The sequence below is a fragment of the Geotrypetes seraphini genome, chromosome 3, assembly GCF_902459505.1.
Source record: "Geotrypetes seraphini chromosome 3, aGeoSer1.1, whole genome shotgun sequence".
Classification (NCBI taxonomy): Eukaryota; Metazoa; Chordata; class Amphibia; order Gymnophiona; family Dermophiidae; genus Geotrypetes; species Geotrypetes seraphini.
The window spans coordinates 281,517,469-281,535,155 of record NC_047086.1 but is presented as its reverse complement, the minus strand read 5'-3'; the positions used below and the strand labels follow the sequence as shown (position 1 = coordinate 281,535,155).

General features: G+C 47.4%; 1 protein-coding gene across 2 annotated transcripts in view; it reads left to right on the top strand.

Annotated features, from left to right (window-relative positions):
- Window positions 1-16,887, top strand: part of ABCB10 (ATP binding cassette subfamily B member 10) — a 94,142-nt gene extending 77,255 nt beyond the window's left edge. For both annotated transcript variants that reach the window (XM_033938879.1, XM_033938880.1), the window contains exon 13: window positions 15,251-16,887. In XM_033938879.1, the coding sequence (XP_033794770.1) occupies window positions 15,251-15,524 (274 nt within the window). In that variant the 3' untranslated portion in view covers window positions 15,525-16,887. The remainder of the gene's footprint in view (window positions 1-15,250) is intronic.
- Window positions 16,888-17,687: the final 800 nt, after the last annotated feature.

Here is a 17,687-nt window from a genome sequence, read left to right as displayed (position 1 = left end):
TGTAAACGGTATATAAATTTTTAAAATAAATAAATAAAATAAAAGCTGTAATAGCTGTCTGGCGTGATACCGAAGGCAGGAAGATCACGCCTCTGTTTTCCCCTGCGTTTAGGCATTTCACAAGTACAACTACCAGCAGTAGCAGGTATGTCTAATGTTAGCTGAAAAGGAAAAAAATGCTGACAGTGCAGGAGCCTCTTCCAGGGCAGGAGCCTCTTCCAGCGTGTCCTACTCTGACACCATCTTAGTTTCTGACATCTTCATCTTTTTACTTATATATATATATTAGTGTCTTTTCAGGTTCCCAGGCAAGGTGTGTCATCAAAAGGTTAGAGGGGGTCTGGGGGAGTTGTTGGGGGGGGGTCCAGGTGGGGTTATGGGGGACCAGGGGGTGGGTTGGGCAGTCTGGCAGAAGGGACTGGGCATCCCTCCTGCCGATGAAGAGCGCGCCAGTTCGGAGGGTTCTGGCAGGAGAGATTGGGCATCTTTCCTGCCCATGATTGTTAGGGGGATGGTTCGATTCCACGTTTCTCTTACCAGTGTTAGAGAAATGTGCTTTTAGGGGAAGGACTGGCTCCTCCTTTGCCTATCCTAAAAGGTCTTGTTTTGGGCATTTGGGACTTGGGCAATTTGTTGGTCGGGAATATGTTGTAAGCATACACTTAGTAGTGGTATGCTGTATGTACAGGTAGGCCATGTTTTTCATTATGTTTCTCCATGTATTGTTGTACTGCAGACCCTGTTGGATTCCTCTTGTTGTTTGTTCCTCCACGTATTCAATGCATGAACCATCTTTATTATCCTCCAAAGTCTTTATTCAAAGCCTTTACAAATTGTTTCATCAAGCCTAGCTTTATATGTAGTAGTGGCAGTATGATTCTATCTTGTGCTGCCAAAGGTTCATTAATTACATTTGTCCTCCAATCACTATATATTCCCTCAGAGGCCAATCTTTTTTTTGCCCATTGTTCATGTTTGGCTCTATTATCCCAAAGGCATAAAAAGCAAGGATACTTTATGTAGCCACTTTGTTGACATCTTTAAGTCTACACAGGGGGTCACGTGATGACGTTGAGCTGAGCGGCGGCTCCTCGCTCGTGCTCCGACCCTCTCGCGCCTTAATCTTCGCTTTTTAAAGCCATCCTACTTTGTCTTTATTATTTTCGTGGTGCAGGACGGAGCGGAACGCTGTGGGGAGCTAGCGGCTGCGTCGGCGGCTCTCTACGGCAGATTTCGGGCACGTTATGCCCGTTAAGACCCCGCGGTCGATTCGAGCTCAGCGTGTGCACGGAGCTCCCAAGATGGCATCCGGAACTGCGACCCCGCCAAGAGTGCTGCTCCAGGACGACGCGGTCAAGGAGTTGACTCGGACCATCTCTGCGGCGATAGACGAACGGCTTACAAAGCTCCAAGCAACAGTGGAGGACGTGCGGGACTGCCTGGAACGACATGGACAGCGTCTTCAGACCGCGGAGTCCCGCATAGCCGCCCAGGAGGATCGCTCTGGGGCGTTGGAGACACAGGTTCGGGCCCTGCAGGCTCAATGTACGACCCTCCACGAGCGGCTGGAAGACAAGGAGAACTGCGGCCGCCGCAACAATATTCGACTGGTGGGCCTGGCGGAAACCATCCGAGACGCTGAGCTGCGTGAGCTGATGGAGAGGTGGCTGCCCAGAGCGGTGGGCTTTACCCCAGAAGGATCGCGCACCTTGGTGGAGAGGGTGCATCGCCTGGGCCCGCGCCGAGAGGGCGCGGGTAGGCCCCGACCTGTTATTGCCAGGTATTTGAACTTTGCTGACAAGGCTCAGATCATGGCTCTTTATAGAAAAAAGGGCGCGCTGGAGCATGAAGGCGTTAAGATCCTACTCTTCAATGATTACTCTGCTGAGGTGGCTGCTCGCCGGCGCGCCCTGGCACCTTATTGCACCGAGCTCCGCAACAGAGGCCTTCGCTTCGTGGTGCAATATCCTGCACGGGTCCGGGTCTTTGAGGCCGGGGGACCGAAGACCTGCGAGGACGTGGAGGCACTACAGGCTTATATAAGATCTTTGGCGCCTACCCCTCCGGAGCCCTGAGAGGATCTGCTTCGCTTCCCTATGACTTTCTTCAGATTCTGTCTTTCTAGTGACTGGACCCGGGGCTGGATAGCCTTGCACCTTTGCCCTATGTTTCATTTTTGGGGGGGCCCTGGGACTCTGGGGCCAGTCCTGCTTTCCTCCTATGTCGGGTTCCTGGTTGCCCTGCTGGCTATTTTTGGGGTGTAATACACTGCTGTTCCTGCTGATATTCTCACCTTGACACCTGCTCTGGACTTTCCCATCCGGATCCCTGGGCTAGGCTGCTACACACAGGGATCCTGGACTCTGGACTTTGGGTGTCGGGTACTTCGAACCTTGCCCCTTGCTCTGTTTGATTTGTCTTTTGCTACTTCTGGCTATGTTTGGGTTGGGATGGATTCTGAGGCTTTCTGGGTCTTTTTGCGTGAGGGGGTTGGAGGGGGCTTTCAGTAATATGTTTTTACTGTGGGGGGGGGGAGGGGTTGGCTGGGGTGTTGGTTGGGTCTGGGTGGGGGGAGCGGGAAGGTGAACGGATGGGGTTTTGTATGTCTGGTGGGTGGTGGACTGCTCGTGTGGGGTGTGCTTGAGTGTGCATGTTTGTGTGGTGTGGAAATGGGGTGGGGGAGGGGGATTTTGGTTGTGGGGGGTGTCTCTCTAGTTCAGTGGAGGGTGTGGGGCTCTATTGATTGTCCTTGGGGGTTTGGCTGGGAGACCCTCAGGGATTGTGCGCTGTTTCGCTGGGACGGTGCATTGGTGCTGGGTACCTCCCATGGATATGGCTGACTTGGTGTGTCTCACGCTGAACGTGGCAGGCATCAACTCTCCTGTGAAGCGTACCAAGGTCCTGTCGTTCTTGAAGAAAGAAAAGGTCTCTGTGGCTTTTCTACAGGAGACTCACCTCACGGCCTGCGAACATCAGAAGTTGCAGCGTGATTGGGTGGGGGAAGTGGTGGCGTCATCTTATTTGTCCAGGCAGCGGGGGGTGGCTATTCTCATCCATAAGGCGGTGGTAGCGGTTACCCACAGGGTTATCAGGGACCCTCAGGGCCGCTTTGTCATCTGGGCGGGGACCCTGAATGATAGATCTGTGGTGCTCTGCAATGTTTACGCTCCTAATGTCTACACTCCCTCTTTCTTCTCTACTCTAGTGGCCCACTTGATAGCATTACCGAATTATGAGCTCCTGGTGGGCGGGGATTTCAACATCACTAGCGACCCCTCCATTGATTGTAAGCCTCCGAGACCAGTGGCGGCGGATAACGAGCGTAGGGGGGTGAACTTCCTGATGGGAGAGCTAGACCTCCAGGATGTGTGGAGGGTTTACCACCCCGGGGAGGTGGACTTCACCTTTTTCTCAGGGGTTCATCATTGCCACTCCCGCCTGGACTACTTTCTCCTCCCCTCTCGCTCCATTGGGCGGACGGTGCACACCCAAATATTGGATGTTCCTTTCAGTGATCATGCCGCGGTGACACTGACTCTCAAGTGGGGTAGCGGCTCTCTGGTTGATCGCATTTGGCGCTTTAACCCCTCCTTGTATCTAGATGAGGAATTTCACACCTACCTCATCGAGGAATGGTCTAAGTATAAGCAGACGAATGAAGGGACCGAGGTCTCGGATACCGTATTCTGGGAAGCAGCGAAGGCTTATCTTCGTGGCTGCATAATCGCCTACTCAATTCGCAAGCGAAAGCTCCGGGATGCTGAACTCACGTCCTTGGCAAAACAACTGAGGGAATGCCGGTTATACCATCTGCGGCACAGTTCTGAGGAAGCTCGACAGTCGTATCTCCGGCTGCGTAAACAAATTGACGCTATTCTTTCTGCGCGGGCCTTAACTCATCTTGATGTGTACAAGTTTCAACTTTATCGGTGGGGCAACCGGGCAGGAAAGCTCCTGGCCAACCTGGTGCGCCCACATCGCCGTGCAGCGTGCATTTCCCATATTCGGGACTCCTCAGATGTGTCGCATAGGACGGAGACGGATATCCAGTCCCAATTTGTACGTTTTTACAGCGACTTATATAGCGCGGGCGTGTATGATACTGAGGCTCAGGATCTTTTCTTTCGAGACTTGAATCTCCCATTAGCCTCGGAGGCGCACTGTGACTTACTCAATGCCCCTATTACTTGTCGAGAGATCTCCATGGCTATAGGACGTTTGAAACTAGCTAAGGCTGCAGGACCGGACGGCATGGGGCCCGAGTTTTATAAGATCTTACAACATCATTTGGGCCCTGCCTTATGCGCCATGTTTGGTGATATGCAGGCCTCGGATAGACTTCTCCCGGAGCAGAACCATGCTCACGTCGTGGTGCTTCCTAAACCGGGCAAGGATCCCACCTTGGTGGGTTCCTATAGACCCATATCTCTGCTTAACCAGGATATGAAACTTCTTACGGCTATCTTGGCTAAGCGCCTGGCTCAGGTTGTCCCTTTGCTAGTACACCCTAACCAGGTGGGTTTTGTGCCTGGGCGCTTTTCCTCGGCTAACATTCTCAAGGCATTGATGGCTCTAAGGGAGGGCAGGGGACGCCCTGGGGACGATTTGCTGGCTAGTTTAGACGCCGAAAAAGCCTTCGATAAGGTTGTTTGGCCTTATCTTTTCTGGGTCTTGCGTCGCTTTGGTATTACTGGTTCTTTCCTTGACTGGGTGGTACGTTTATATACGGCTCCTACCGCTCAGCTTCTTATTAACCGTCAGCGCACAGCTCCTTTTCCTTTGCGGAGAGGGACGCCGTTGTTGTTTATACTTTCGCTTGAACCGCTGGCGGCTAAGATTCGAGACGCCCCAGGAGTAGAGGGCATTCGGGTGGGGGCGGAGCTATGCAAAATTACCATGTTTGCGGATGATATGCTGCTCTTTCTCTCTCCCTTGCATAATTTCCTTTATTGACTCTTTTGGGACTTTCTCCGGACTGTGTATCAATTTCAGCAAGTCTGAGGCGCTCCCTGTCACTATGCCTTGCGCATCGCGAACGCTACCCTCTTTCCCTTTCAGATGGGCGGTGGGAGAGCTTAAATATCTAGGGATCTTTCTTAGCGCTGACTGGGCCGGGGTTTATCGAAGCAATATTGTGAATCGTCTTGCCCAACTTCGGGATGCTTGTCATCGATGGGGGGACCTCCCCCTGTCACTTTTTGGCCGTATTGCCTTAGTAAAAATGGTTCTGCTGCCCAAGATTCTTTACCCTTTACAGATGATTCCCCTGTGGTTGCGGTCGACCGAGGAGAGGGCATACAGGTCCTTTATTGGCTCCTTTATCTGGCGGAACCGGAGGGCCTGCGTTGGTTTTTGGAGACTTACGCAGAGCAGAGACCGGGGTGGTTTAGCGCTCCCAGATCTCCGGCTATATAATGTGGCGGCCCTGCTGCGCTGGGTGCATGAACTCTACACGCTCGGCTCCCGCTTCGCTCCTCCGAGATTGTTCGATTCTTGGGTTGCCCCGCACTGTGCGCTGGCTTGTCTTGATGTCCCTGGGTGGCAGCGCCCCCGGACGGGTTGTAATTCTCTTTGGCTGGATCCGCTGTGGCGAGCGCTGCTTTGGTGGCGGCGCCGGATAGGGGGGGGACTGCGGGACCACTGGGCTTTTCAATTCATTAGGGGCAACCCTGCGTTCCCACCGGGTGTTGGTGGAGCACGAGGCCTGCTTTGGCACCTGTTTCTGCTTGGGGCATGTTGACTCGTCACCATCCGCGGATGGGACTTTCCCTTCCCTTGCTGATCTCCGCCGTCACTGGTTTCTCCCTGATATGCCTTTCTTCGCTTATTTACAGCTGCGTCATTTTTATGAGACCTCGCGGAAATGCGCCCCGAATGGCTATCGTTTCTTGAAGGTCGATCACATCTTTCTTTCTCTCCCTGCTTCTATGAATTCTCTCTCTACTCGGTATAGGATGGCCCGGGCGGAACGACCGGACCCTCGGCTCCTTGGTTTGGCTTCCCAATGGGCTGAGGAGCTGGGGGAGCCGGTCGGGGTTGAGATGTTGGTTGCCTGCTTCTCATGCATCTCCAGGGGGGCGAGGAATGTTTCTCTACAGGAGATACAATTCAAAATACTACACCGAACATATTTTACCAGGGTCCGGGGCAGGAGGGCGGGCCTTTGGGAATCTGATCTATGTGTTAAATGTCAGCGTATGCGTGGCACCCTTGTACATATGTTATTGGAATGTCCGCAGCTGGAACCCTATTGGAATGGGGTGCTGGATTTCTTGGCTAGGGTTGTACAACTGCCTGTCCAGTGGTCCTATTTACTTATTCTACTGGGGTGTGAGGGGGAGGTGCTAGACCAGGGCCTTAGTTCAGAGCACTGGCGTTTTCTGTACACCGCCCTGCTGGTGGCCAAGCGCGGAGTGCTCCGTCTCTGGATGGATGCCACTGCGCCTGAGGTGCTGTGGTGGAAGCGCTCCTTGTTCGAGGTGGCTCGCTGGGAGCTTCGCATTAGCCCGGAGCCGATGTCGGCGTCCCGGCGCCTGTACCGATCTCTATGGGATGCTACTGTACTGGAGGTTGGCTCTCTGTGACTGGAGATGCGTCTTACCCATATTCACTTTCACTGGACTGGGGGGGGTTATTTGTTTCTTTGTTTGCTTGGATGGTTGCTGGTGTGTGAGTGTGCGGGTTGGTGTGACTGAGGTGTGACTGGAGTATGGATGCCGTGGCGCGTGTGAGTTGGCTGGATACTGAGGGTTTTCTTTTTCTGTATTTTTCTTGGGGGTTCTGTTTATTACAAAACGTTGAATTGTACTGATCAGCTTACATGCACTCTGTGCTTCTTTCATATGCGGACTGAGCCGGGGTAGCTTTTGATTCGATTTGATCTGCCCTTTTCCGGGCATCGTGGGGTTGATCTTCCCCTCTTTTTAGGGGGGGTGCTCCCCTGTTAGCTTTGATGCTTTGCTTATTTCCAGCTCTGTCTGTTATGTATTGTTTTCCTTGGCTGTTCAGTGCTTTTTCTGTTTAATAAAAATTATTTCAAACAAAAAAAAAAAAAGTCTACACAAATCACCCATTGATGTTCTTGGTAATTTATCTTTTCCAAGACTAAAGAGATGGCCTTATACTCTTCTTTCATCCTGGTGTAATGACCGATTGGAATAGAACCATATTTGTTACCGTTATTTAAAAGAACACATTTCAAACTTAGTTTTGAACTTTCAATGAAAAGACACCACTCACTTGGGTTATATTCTGAAAGACCCATTTTCTTTAGAAGGTTTCCAATGTTATTGCAGAATACTAAGTTGTAGTCTTCGGTAAAGAATGGCAGCAAGTCCTTTTCTCTCCTTCGATAAAATGTAATTTTCATTCTAGGCTGAAGTACATTATTTTCCTTTAGTCTGGAGACAAGCAATTCAGAAGACTCCTTGTAAAGATGCCTGATCAGATCATTCAATTCATTAAGGTCAAAACATTCACTTTGTGAAGTTGTTTGGGAATTACTGTCACTGCCCCACTTTCTTTACCTTGTGCGTTATAAGACATGCAAGACTCATACTCTAAGAGCTGTAGTAGCTCATGGAAAGGTGCAACGGGTACAAGATCCGAGTGTGAAATAGATCTCCTGGTTGAAGGTAGATCAGGGTAAGACCATTTGTCATGATTAATTTGATTAACAATAGAAACATGAAACATGATGGCAGATAAAGGCCAAATGGCCCATCTAGTCTGCCCATCCATAGTAACCATTATCTCTTTCTCTCTCCAAGAGATCCCACGTGCCTATCCCAGGCCCTCTTGAATTCAGACACAGTCTCTGTCTCCACCACCTCTTCCGGGAGACTGTTCCATGCATCTACCATCCTTTCTATAAAAAGTATTTCCTTAGATTACTCCGGAGCCTATCACCTCTTAACTTCATCCTATGCCCTTTCATTGCAGAGTTTCCTTTTAAATGAGAGACTCCACTCATGTGCATTTACATTACGTAGATATTTAAACGTCTCTACCATAACTCCCCTCTCCGGCCTTTCCTCCAAAGTATAGAGATTGAGATATTTAAGTCTGTCTCCATATGCCTTATGATGAAAACCACATACCATTTTAGTAGCCTTCTTCTGGACCAACTCCATCCTTTCTATATCTTTTTGAAGGTGCGGCCTCTAGAATTGTACACAATATTCTAAATGAGTTCTCACCAAAGTCTTAAACAGGGGCATCAATACCTCCTTTTTCCTACTGGCCATACCTCTCCGTATGCAACCTAGCATCCTCCTAGCTTTCGCCGTAACCTTTTCAACCTGTTGGGCCAACAAAAGATCATATTTAATTTCTGTCAATGACACAATACCCTTCCTGTGTGATATTAATAGGAAGTAAGCTCTTTCATTTTTGTTAATTCTTTTTTATTAATTCTTTTTTTACTGGGGGTTACATGAGACTTGTGATAGCTCATGAAATGGTTGGATTGACAAGACTTGTTCTAAGTCAAACAACTGTGGGCACTTGAGGTCACTGTTCCCCAGTAAAAAAGAATTAATAAAAAAGAATTAACAAAAAGGATAGAGCTTAATAAAATGGAAAGAGCTTACTTCCTATTAGTGTCAACTTAAGATCATCACATACAGTTACACCCAAGTCCCGTTCTTCTGTTGTGCACATAAGTTCTTCACCCCTAAACTGTACCCTGTGGTAGAGAATGACACGGTGGCGGTTACCCGCGGCTATCCGCGTTTAGCCGCGGGTAACCCGCCAAAACGGGGAATGAAAAATAACAGTCGCTGCGGAGACGGGGACAAGGCCATTCACCGCCCGTGGAGCGGTGAATGGTCTTGTCTCCGCAGTGAGGCATTAAGGATTGCGCGGTCCCCGCAGCCACCGCCCGCCTGTAGCGTTTAGCCAGCTCCCTCCCTCCACCTTACCTTAAATTCTGAGTTTGCCGGCTTCCTTTTTCCTGAGCCGCACGCGTTCAAAAAGCCGTGCACGCGCGGCTGCACGAGTCCATCAAGCTTCTCCTCTGACGCAACCGGAAACAGGAAGTTGCAGGAGAGGAGAAGCTTGATGGACTCGCGCAGCCGCGCGTGAGCGTCTTTTTAAACACTTGCGGCTCAGGGAAAAAGGAAGCCGGCAAACTCAGAATGTAAGGTGAGGTGGAGGGAGGGAGCTGGCTAAATGCTGCGATCGGGTAGGTGGGGGCTGCTAGACTCTTTGATCGCGTTTGTTCCCGGCTCATACTAGGAAGGAGGGAGTGAAAGGAAAAAAAATTCTGGGCCAAGGGGATGAAGAGGGAAAGAAAGAAACCCACAGCAGGAAAGAAAGGGGAAGACAGGCAGGTAAGACAGATGCTGGAAGCAGGGGGGGGGGAGAAAGAGGGAAAGAAGCTAGATGGGGTTGAAAAGAAGACACGCTGGTATGGAAGAGGAAGATAGGGGAAATCTGGACAGAGGAAGGTAACAGAAAGAGGGGAAATTATGTGCATGGGGCATAGGGACAGAGACATAAAGGGGACATTCCATGGGGATGGTATATGGACACAGGGGGGGGGGCAATGGCAGATACATAGGAGAGATATTAGAAATGGGGAAAATAGGAACACAGAAACGAGATGGTTTGTGGGAATGGGACAGGGACAAAGCTCGCAGGCTCCAGGGGCTTGCACAAATTACATTGTAACGTGCCACGAAAATAAGAGAGAGGGAGGTAGATAGATAGGCCACGCGAGAGGAGCTGAAGGGTGGTAGAAAGGAACAGATGGTAAAGGAGGGAGGGAAGGGTGGTGGTAGAAAGGAATAGAACAGACATTGAAAGAGGGTAGAGAGGAACAGACCCTGAAGGGAAATGTGGAAGACAGAGTGGGAAGAAGACAGATGCCAGACTATGGGGGAGCGGAGGGAAGAAGATGGGTGCTAGACCAATTGGGGGAGGGTGAAGGGACGGCACAGTAACCGCAAATGGAAGACGCAGAGAGAAGACACACAGTGGATTGAAGGAATTGAATGAGTAGATGTGGAAAGCAGAAACCAGACAACAAAGGTAGAAAAAAAATTCTATTTATTTATTTATTTATTTTTTGCTTTAGGATAAAGTAGTATATTAGTTGTGTTGATAAAAATTTATAAACAAAGCCCTGCCAGCTGAACATCTCTTTCTCTAGTTCAGCAGCAGGAACTTTGATTTATAAGAAAGGAATAAGCTAAATATTACAGTACTAAGGCTTATATGGATGCTGCGGGGACGGTGACGGGGCGATGAAAGGAATGGCGGTGACGGGGCGATGCAGAGGATGGTGGGCCGGGGACAGGGCGGTGACGGGGACAGATTTTTTCCCCATGTCATTCTCTAGTATGTGGCACCCGGGGCCCATCATTTTTTGACACCCCCCATGTAAAAAAATATTTTTTGTAATAACCATGAAACGGAATAAATGGTCATAATAGAAACAGGCAATGAAAATTTTCTTTTATTGAACCTCATATATGTAACCATTATTCCAAACATAATATAAATTATGTCTGAATTGTCATGACATCAGAAGTACATATGGAGTAGTTGCAGGTGATACTTGGGACAGTTCTGATTGTGTTAGTTCGGTTTTATGTGTTTTTTGAATAGAAGGGTTTTTATTTCTTTTTTGAAGGTTTTGTAGTCTGTGGTCGAGGTCAATAGGTTGTAGAGTTGGGGGTCGAGTGTTAGGAGGTTGTCGAACAGTTTTTTTTTTCTTTTGACGATTTTGGTTGGAGGGTGTGTGAATGGTGCGCGAGTTCTCCTATATCTGGTTGAGGTGGATTTAATTATTTAGCTGAAGAAATTAGTAACCCACACACATTAATTCTCTTCCATTTTTGTTCCCATTCTAAAAAACACTAATAAGTTCCCAGAAAAAAAATACATTAAAATAAGAAGTGAAAACAAAGGCCCCTACAGATGAGAACATAACATAAGAATAGCCTAAGTAGCCCATTCTCATGGTAACCAATCCAGGTCACTAGTACCTGGTCAAAACCCAAAGAGTAGCAACATTCCATGCTACCGATCCAGGGCAAGCAGACACTTCCTCCATGTCTTAATAACAGACTATGGACTTTTCCTCCAGGAATTTGTCCAAACCTTTCTTAAAATCAGCAACGCTATCTGCTTTTACCATAACTTCTGGCCATTTCATTTTTAAGCTTAGATCTTTCCTTCCAAACAGAGACCTTGCTAGATGTCAAATACAGAAAGAACAAGGTAACTTCACAAGGACTTAGCTGTGCAGGAAATGTGAATCTCCTCATACACCCACCATATAGTGCAAAAATGTGCAAAGGTCTGTTTTTTTTCTTTCGATCACTACTTAGCCTAATGCCACACAAGCAGTGCTGTTACAAACATATTCTGAAAGTCAATGCTAAGGTTAACAAAGTTTCCTTCCTTGGACCACAAGGAGATACTGACAAACCACTGGAAGAGATCCCAAAACAACTACCCAGTCACAACACCCAAAGACCCACTCAGTGTGTGAACCAGTTGAGTGGAGTGGAGTGGAGTAACTGGGGGGTGGAAATGGGCCCGGAGTTTGCTCAGCAGAATTTTCCAGACCACCTGTTGCTCTCACATTGACACGCTGCCACCACCACCATCATTAGGAACACCTCACCGGGTAGGCCAGCAATAATATAAACTTTATAAAACACATTATTATATTTTTCTTATAAAGCACATATTTTAACTGAACTCTCTGACATCCTCAGCCTTGCCAATCACAAAAATAGAAGGAAGAAAAGTTCCCGTTTCCTGCTGTCTCATGTCCCCGGCCTATACAATATTTTTCTTCTGCAGACCCTTCAAAAGTCTGACCAAATCCTCGTTTCACTTGCATTATAAAGTACTGAGGATGCCATCTCTCCCCAATCCCAGGTCCTAAAGTCTAAGATCAGTAGCGCAAACTAGTGCTGCCCAATTCAGGGAAAAAAAAAATTTTGATTCGATTCAGCCTATTAAATTGGTTTTTCGATTCGATTTTCCTGCCCAATTGGGTGTTTATTTGTTTTTTCAAACATCCTGGTGGGTTTATTTTATAGCTTTTTCACCCCCCTTTGGCTTCTCCTAACCACACTGGTGCTGTGGTGTAAATAAAATAAAGAAACAAAAAGGACTTTTCCTCTCTCTGTTAAATCCTAGCTCACGTTTGCGGTCTAACACCAGCTCTGGCAGGATACACATTTCAAATCTGACATATTGTAAACACAAAACAGAAAATAAAATTAGTTTTTTTACCTTTTGTTGTCTGGTTATTTTTAAAATCTTGTTCGTCCAAGGCTCTAGTTGTCTTCTGATAACTTGCTTGCCAGGGTCTCCTTCTTCCCTCTTTCTGCATGCTAACCATCCATCTGCCATCTCTGTCCTCCCCGTTTCCCTTCCCTCCCCAGGAGGTCTGGCATCTTTCCTTTTTTCATCTCCCTCCACAGATCCATCTTTTCTTAACTACCCTTTCATCCAGCATCTCTCCCTCCTTCCCCACCACCCCAGGGTCCACCATTTCTCCCTTTCTTTTCCCAGCTATCCTCCTATCCAGTATCTCTATCCCCCCCTCCACACCATCCCTTGTGTCCAACTTCTCTCACTTTCTGTTCCTTCCCTCCCTAAAAACCATGATCCATCATCTCTCTCCCTCTTCTCTATTTTCAGACCCATTATTTCTTCCCACCCAAAGTCTGGCATATGCGTGTCTCTTTGAACCCCCCCATTCCCTCCGTGTACTTCTACACCAGGGCCTCCCCTCCCTGAAGGCCATTCACCCCCTTAAAGGTCTGCATCCCACCCCTGAAGGCCTGTCCCCCCCCCGAAGGCCTGCACCACCCCCTTGAAGGACTCTCTCCCCCCCTTGAAGGACTCTCTCCTCCTTGAAGGCCTGCCTGCCTGATCCCCTTGAAGGCCTGCCTGCCTGTCCCCTCCTTGAAGGCCTGCCTGCCTGTCCCCCTGGCCTGCTTGCATGTCCACTCCCCCTTGAAGGCCTGCCTGCCTGTCCCCCTGGCCTGCCTGCCTGCCTGTCCCCCCCCTTGAAGGCCTGCCTGCCTGTCCCCCCCCCCCCCCTTGAAGGCCTGCCTGTCTGTCCCCCTTGAAGGCCTGTCCCCCCCCTTGAAGGCCTGTCCCTCTCTTGAAGGCCTGCCTGTCCCCCTGGCCTGCCTGTCCCCCCCCCTTGAAGGCCTGCCTGTCTGATCCCCTTGAAGGCCTATCCCTCTCCTTTGAAGGCCTGCCTGTCTGTCTCCCTTGAAGGCCTGTCCCTCCCTTGAAAGCCTGCCTGCCTGTCCCCCCCTTGAAGGCCTATCCCCCCCCCTTGAAGGCCTGTCCCCCCCTTTGAAGGCCTGCACCCCCCTGAAGGCCTGTCCCCCCCTTGAAGGCCTGCCTGTTCCCCCCTTGAAGGCCTGTCCCTCCCTTGAAAGCCTGCCTGCCTGTCCCCCCCCTTGAAGGCCTATCCCCCCTTTGAAGGCCTGTCCCCCCCTTGAAGGCCTGCCTGCATGCCTGTCCCCCTGGCCTTCCTGCCTGCTTGTCACCCCCCCTTTGAAGGCCTGCCTGCCCGCCCCACCTCAAAGGACTGCTCGCCCCCCTGGCCTCCCCGCACCACCTACAGTAGAGAAGCAGCCCGCAGCAGGATTGCAATGCCAGTGATCCCTGCGCTGCTTCCTCCGCCACGATCCCGCCCGTCCTCTGATGTCAGAGGAGGGGCGGGACCGCGGCAGAGGAAGCAGCGCCGAAGCAGCGCAGGGATCGCTGGAATCGTGATCCCGCTGCAGGCTGCTTCTCCACCGCAAACAGTGCGGGGAGAAAATCCGGACGTCGGGGTGGGGGGGGGGGAACTGGACGCCAAGGCCAGGAGCACCCCCTCAGGGCTTGCAACCGAGGCGGACCGCCCCCCCCCCCCCGTCTCCCCCTTGGTACGCCTTGGTATTCCCTTGGGTTTATGCAGCCCAAATGCATAACCTTACATTTCTTAGCAAAAATACAAAAATAAGTCATCAAAGTGGTTTTTCGGTTCCCTCCAAACCACTGAAACTCCAAATTTCAGGCAGCTTCTCTTTCCATTTGTCTACTGGCGCAAATGCTCCATATAAGTACTGCATACAGTATGAGGAGCCCATGGCTTATCTTGATCTCCAAGCTTGACACCAAAATAATTTACATATGCTCTTTTTATAAACTTTGAAATAGGTTTCTTACTTGCTTTCAGTGTGTACTCCCCACAAATATATCAAAATACAGCGGGACGATTCAAGCAGCTGTCTTAAAGTAGCCATAACATCTATGGTGTTTGATCTGCAAAAATGAAATGAATGGAAATATACACACACCTCCTATATGATCATAACAATTATATTGTTAAATTACTTACCTTTTATAATCCAATGTTTTGGATGTAAAACTACAGTTGGAAATATGTAAACACTCTCACTATATCTGCTAACTTGTACACAAAACCACAAACCAGGTAACAGAAGACAAAGTTGAAAAACCCGTTAGAATTTAAATCTATGTGCAACTGTTTTAAACAGATCAGTTTGAGAAACCTTTGAAATACAAATTTATGTAGTTTAAGGAAACCATGTTTACCATCTAAATTTTTTGCACATAATTATGTAATATAACAGAACAAAGGCGATTTTGTCATTTGATCTTTACATTTTTATGCCAGTGTTCATTATAGGAAAGGAAGTAGATGAATAGTTGTGAAACAAAGGTCACTATACACACACACAAAAATGTGGGTAATTTAAATACATAAATTTCTCATTCAAAAAAGAAAGCTTGTTATGACATCCCGATTCTGTAGAAGAGATCTTTTAAATAGCGGTTAAAAAATTAATAAATTCAACCATACCTAAGAAACTAGAGCTGATGCAGTCTATCCAGTACAATTTTTTGAATCAGTGCCCCAAATAACCCCAGGAACAGGTAAAAAAAAAAACCAAGGCATCAAGAAAATGTTTTTGTTGTTGTTGTTGGCATGTGATTTTTTTTTTTTTTTTTACAATATTGAAATAAATCTACTTATTTCTGTTCACCAACACTGACTCATTTTGGTTCTCAGAATCAAACAAACATGTGCTGACAAAATAGGGCTAGTAGTCCACCTTTGGAATGTGTGTAGTGCATTTTATTATGAATCACATTCAAAAGTCTGGATCAGTAAGACTGCTGCAGTAGAGCAATGTGTATGTATTATAAGGCATGAACAAACAGTAGCATACTGTTTCCTTTTTTTCTTGTGAATTAGTGCCTTGGATGCTGAAAATGAATACTTGGTACAGGAGGCTCTAGAGCGACTCATGGAAGGAAGGACTGTTCTTATCATTGCTCACCGCCTCTCCACCATTCAGAATGCAGATGCTGTCGCTGTCCTTAATCAGGGCAGTGTCGTTGAATGTGGGAAACGTGAAGAACTTCTAGCCAATTCAGAGGGACTATTTCGAAAACTGATGAAGAAGCAGACTTTTCTCTCGACTAACCAACCCTTTGCTATGAACATTAAATCTTCAGACAGACTATAAAAGTTAACGTAATGAAATTTAAATTGTAAAGAAGAGAACAAGCTTATGCTTCGTTGGTGCTCTCTTTATATATAATCTACACGCACAAGGGGGAGTGAGAGCTGTTATATGTTATGTGAATGAATGATTTTGAAAATTCAAATATGTGAAAAAAATTTTATTCAGAATTTTTAATAAGTATTATACTTTTATCAATTGCCAAAATATGAGAAGTCTTTTTAAATGTATTATTTCACACTGCAAACATTTTAAATACTATTGTACAGTCATGTGCCTTATTTACTGCTGTGGAAATGGTGTCAAATAATCTACTTTTATGAAAGAAATTAGCTTTTATTATGAATCTCTTTATTTTGGAGATCTGGGTATACTGATATTCTGTGACCATTTCCCCTTAAGAGTAACATTCTATCTAGACTTGGTTTGATTTTCAGTACACTTTTTTATGGCAAACACTGTAAAGTGTTCCTGTGACCAAAGTCTACACCAAATGTAATTGAGCTAGATCCATCTGTTCAAAATTATAAAATGACCCACACACAGTTGTTTCATATAGAGACTGTGTATGCACTGTAAAGACAATTCTCATTTGTTTTCATTGCTGTAAGATCTGCTGGGTCTTCTTACTATTGGATTATGCACCAATTTTCAAAATAAGAGTATGTATGTATGTTCACTTTGACAGGTCCCAGTGGAAAAAATACCTGGAGAAACATTGAAGTTAAGTCTGGAAAAGACAGGTGCCATATGCATACTGAAAATGAGGAGATAGATTACTAAATAGCAGGGATCACACTAAGTGGAATTATATAAAGAAGAAAAATATGTGTGCATTGTGAATCACCAGCTGGGTCAGGACCTCAGGGGTCTTGGAGGTTAGGAATTAACCAGTTGCTATACCCAGTTAAAACTCAAAGAAAAGCAGAAGCAAAAGTTAAAATAAGTGTTTGAGAGATGTACCATCTGTCCAGCAAAAATTCCTTTAGCCAAACATGACAAGAGTCTTGGGGGAGAAGTAGCTGGAACCAGAACTTGAGCAAGAGACTTAGCAGGCAGCCTGGGAAGAAAGCTGCCTCTATTGGGAGCTTGCTGTTTGTGTAGGCAAGGTTCTCACATTTACAATTAAGGGTTTAAATTCACCCAGGAAGCACTTTTTGCTCTATGCCAGTACCGTGGAGGGACACAATCAAAAATGTGCCTAAGTCTGAGGTTGGATGTTTTGTGCAAGACGTCTAGAAACCCAACAGGAAAAATGTCAATTTTCAAAGCTGCCAAACTTATCTTTTATTTTTGAAAATGAGCTAGGTATAAGTTTTGGTCCTTAGGATGTCTACCTTTATGGTCCATTACAAAAAAAAAAAAAGGTCCATGTGAAAAACGTACAAAAGCAAGTTTTATAGACGTACCCACCAACTACCTTGTCTGATCGCAGCAGAAGGAACAGAGTGAATCCCCATCAGCTGAGCCGGTTTCAGGGATTTGTGGCGGCTCAGCTAATGGGGATTCCCCCTGCCAAGATTAGCTGAGCCACAGAGCCCTACACTCCTCCCCCTGCCATCCCAACCTTGCCCTGATATCCCTCACATCTCACCTGACATCCCAACATCGCCCTGACATCCCTGCTTCCCCTACATCCCCTTAACATTCCTAGGCCCCCCTCCCACATCCCCGGAACTTCACCTCCCATACCTTTGGAAGAGCAAATGGCAGGAGGGAAGCTCCCTCCTGCCTACAGGACCACATGCTGCAAATGATGAGACTCCCCCCTCCCAGTGCATCTTGGGATACAATGAGGGGGCCTAGAGAGTTGGTTGGTTCATTAAATCACCAAAAAACAACAGTGCTTGGGTCATCCTTGCTCGTCCTCAAAATATCAACTCCTCTGCCCTCGTATAAACCCTACTGCTCCATTCTCTCCCACTCACCCACTCTGTTCACATCATTTAACACAAAGCAAAACCTGCCCCTCCTTCCTTTTTGTGCTAGGGCAGCTGTGTGTGTTGTGTTATTCTAGCTGGGTATGTTTAATTATTATGTATGTTACCTTGTAACCTGTTCTGAGCTCTCTAGGGAGGACAGGATATAAAATAAAATAAATGTGTTTCTCTGCCACTTTTGTATGTGTCCCTGTATAATTGCTTGTCTGTGTGCCTGTATCTTGCA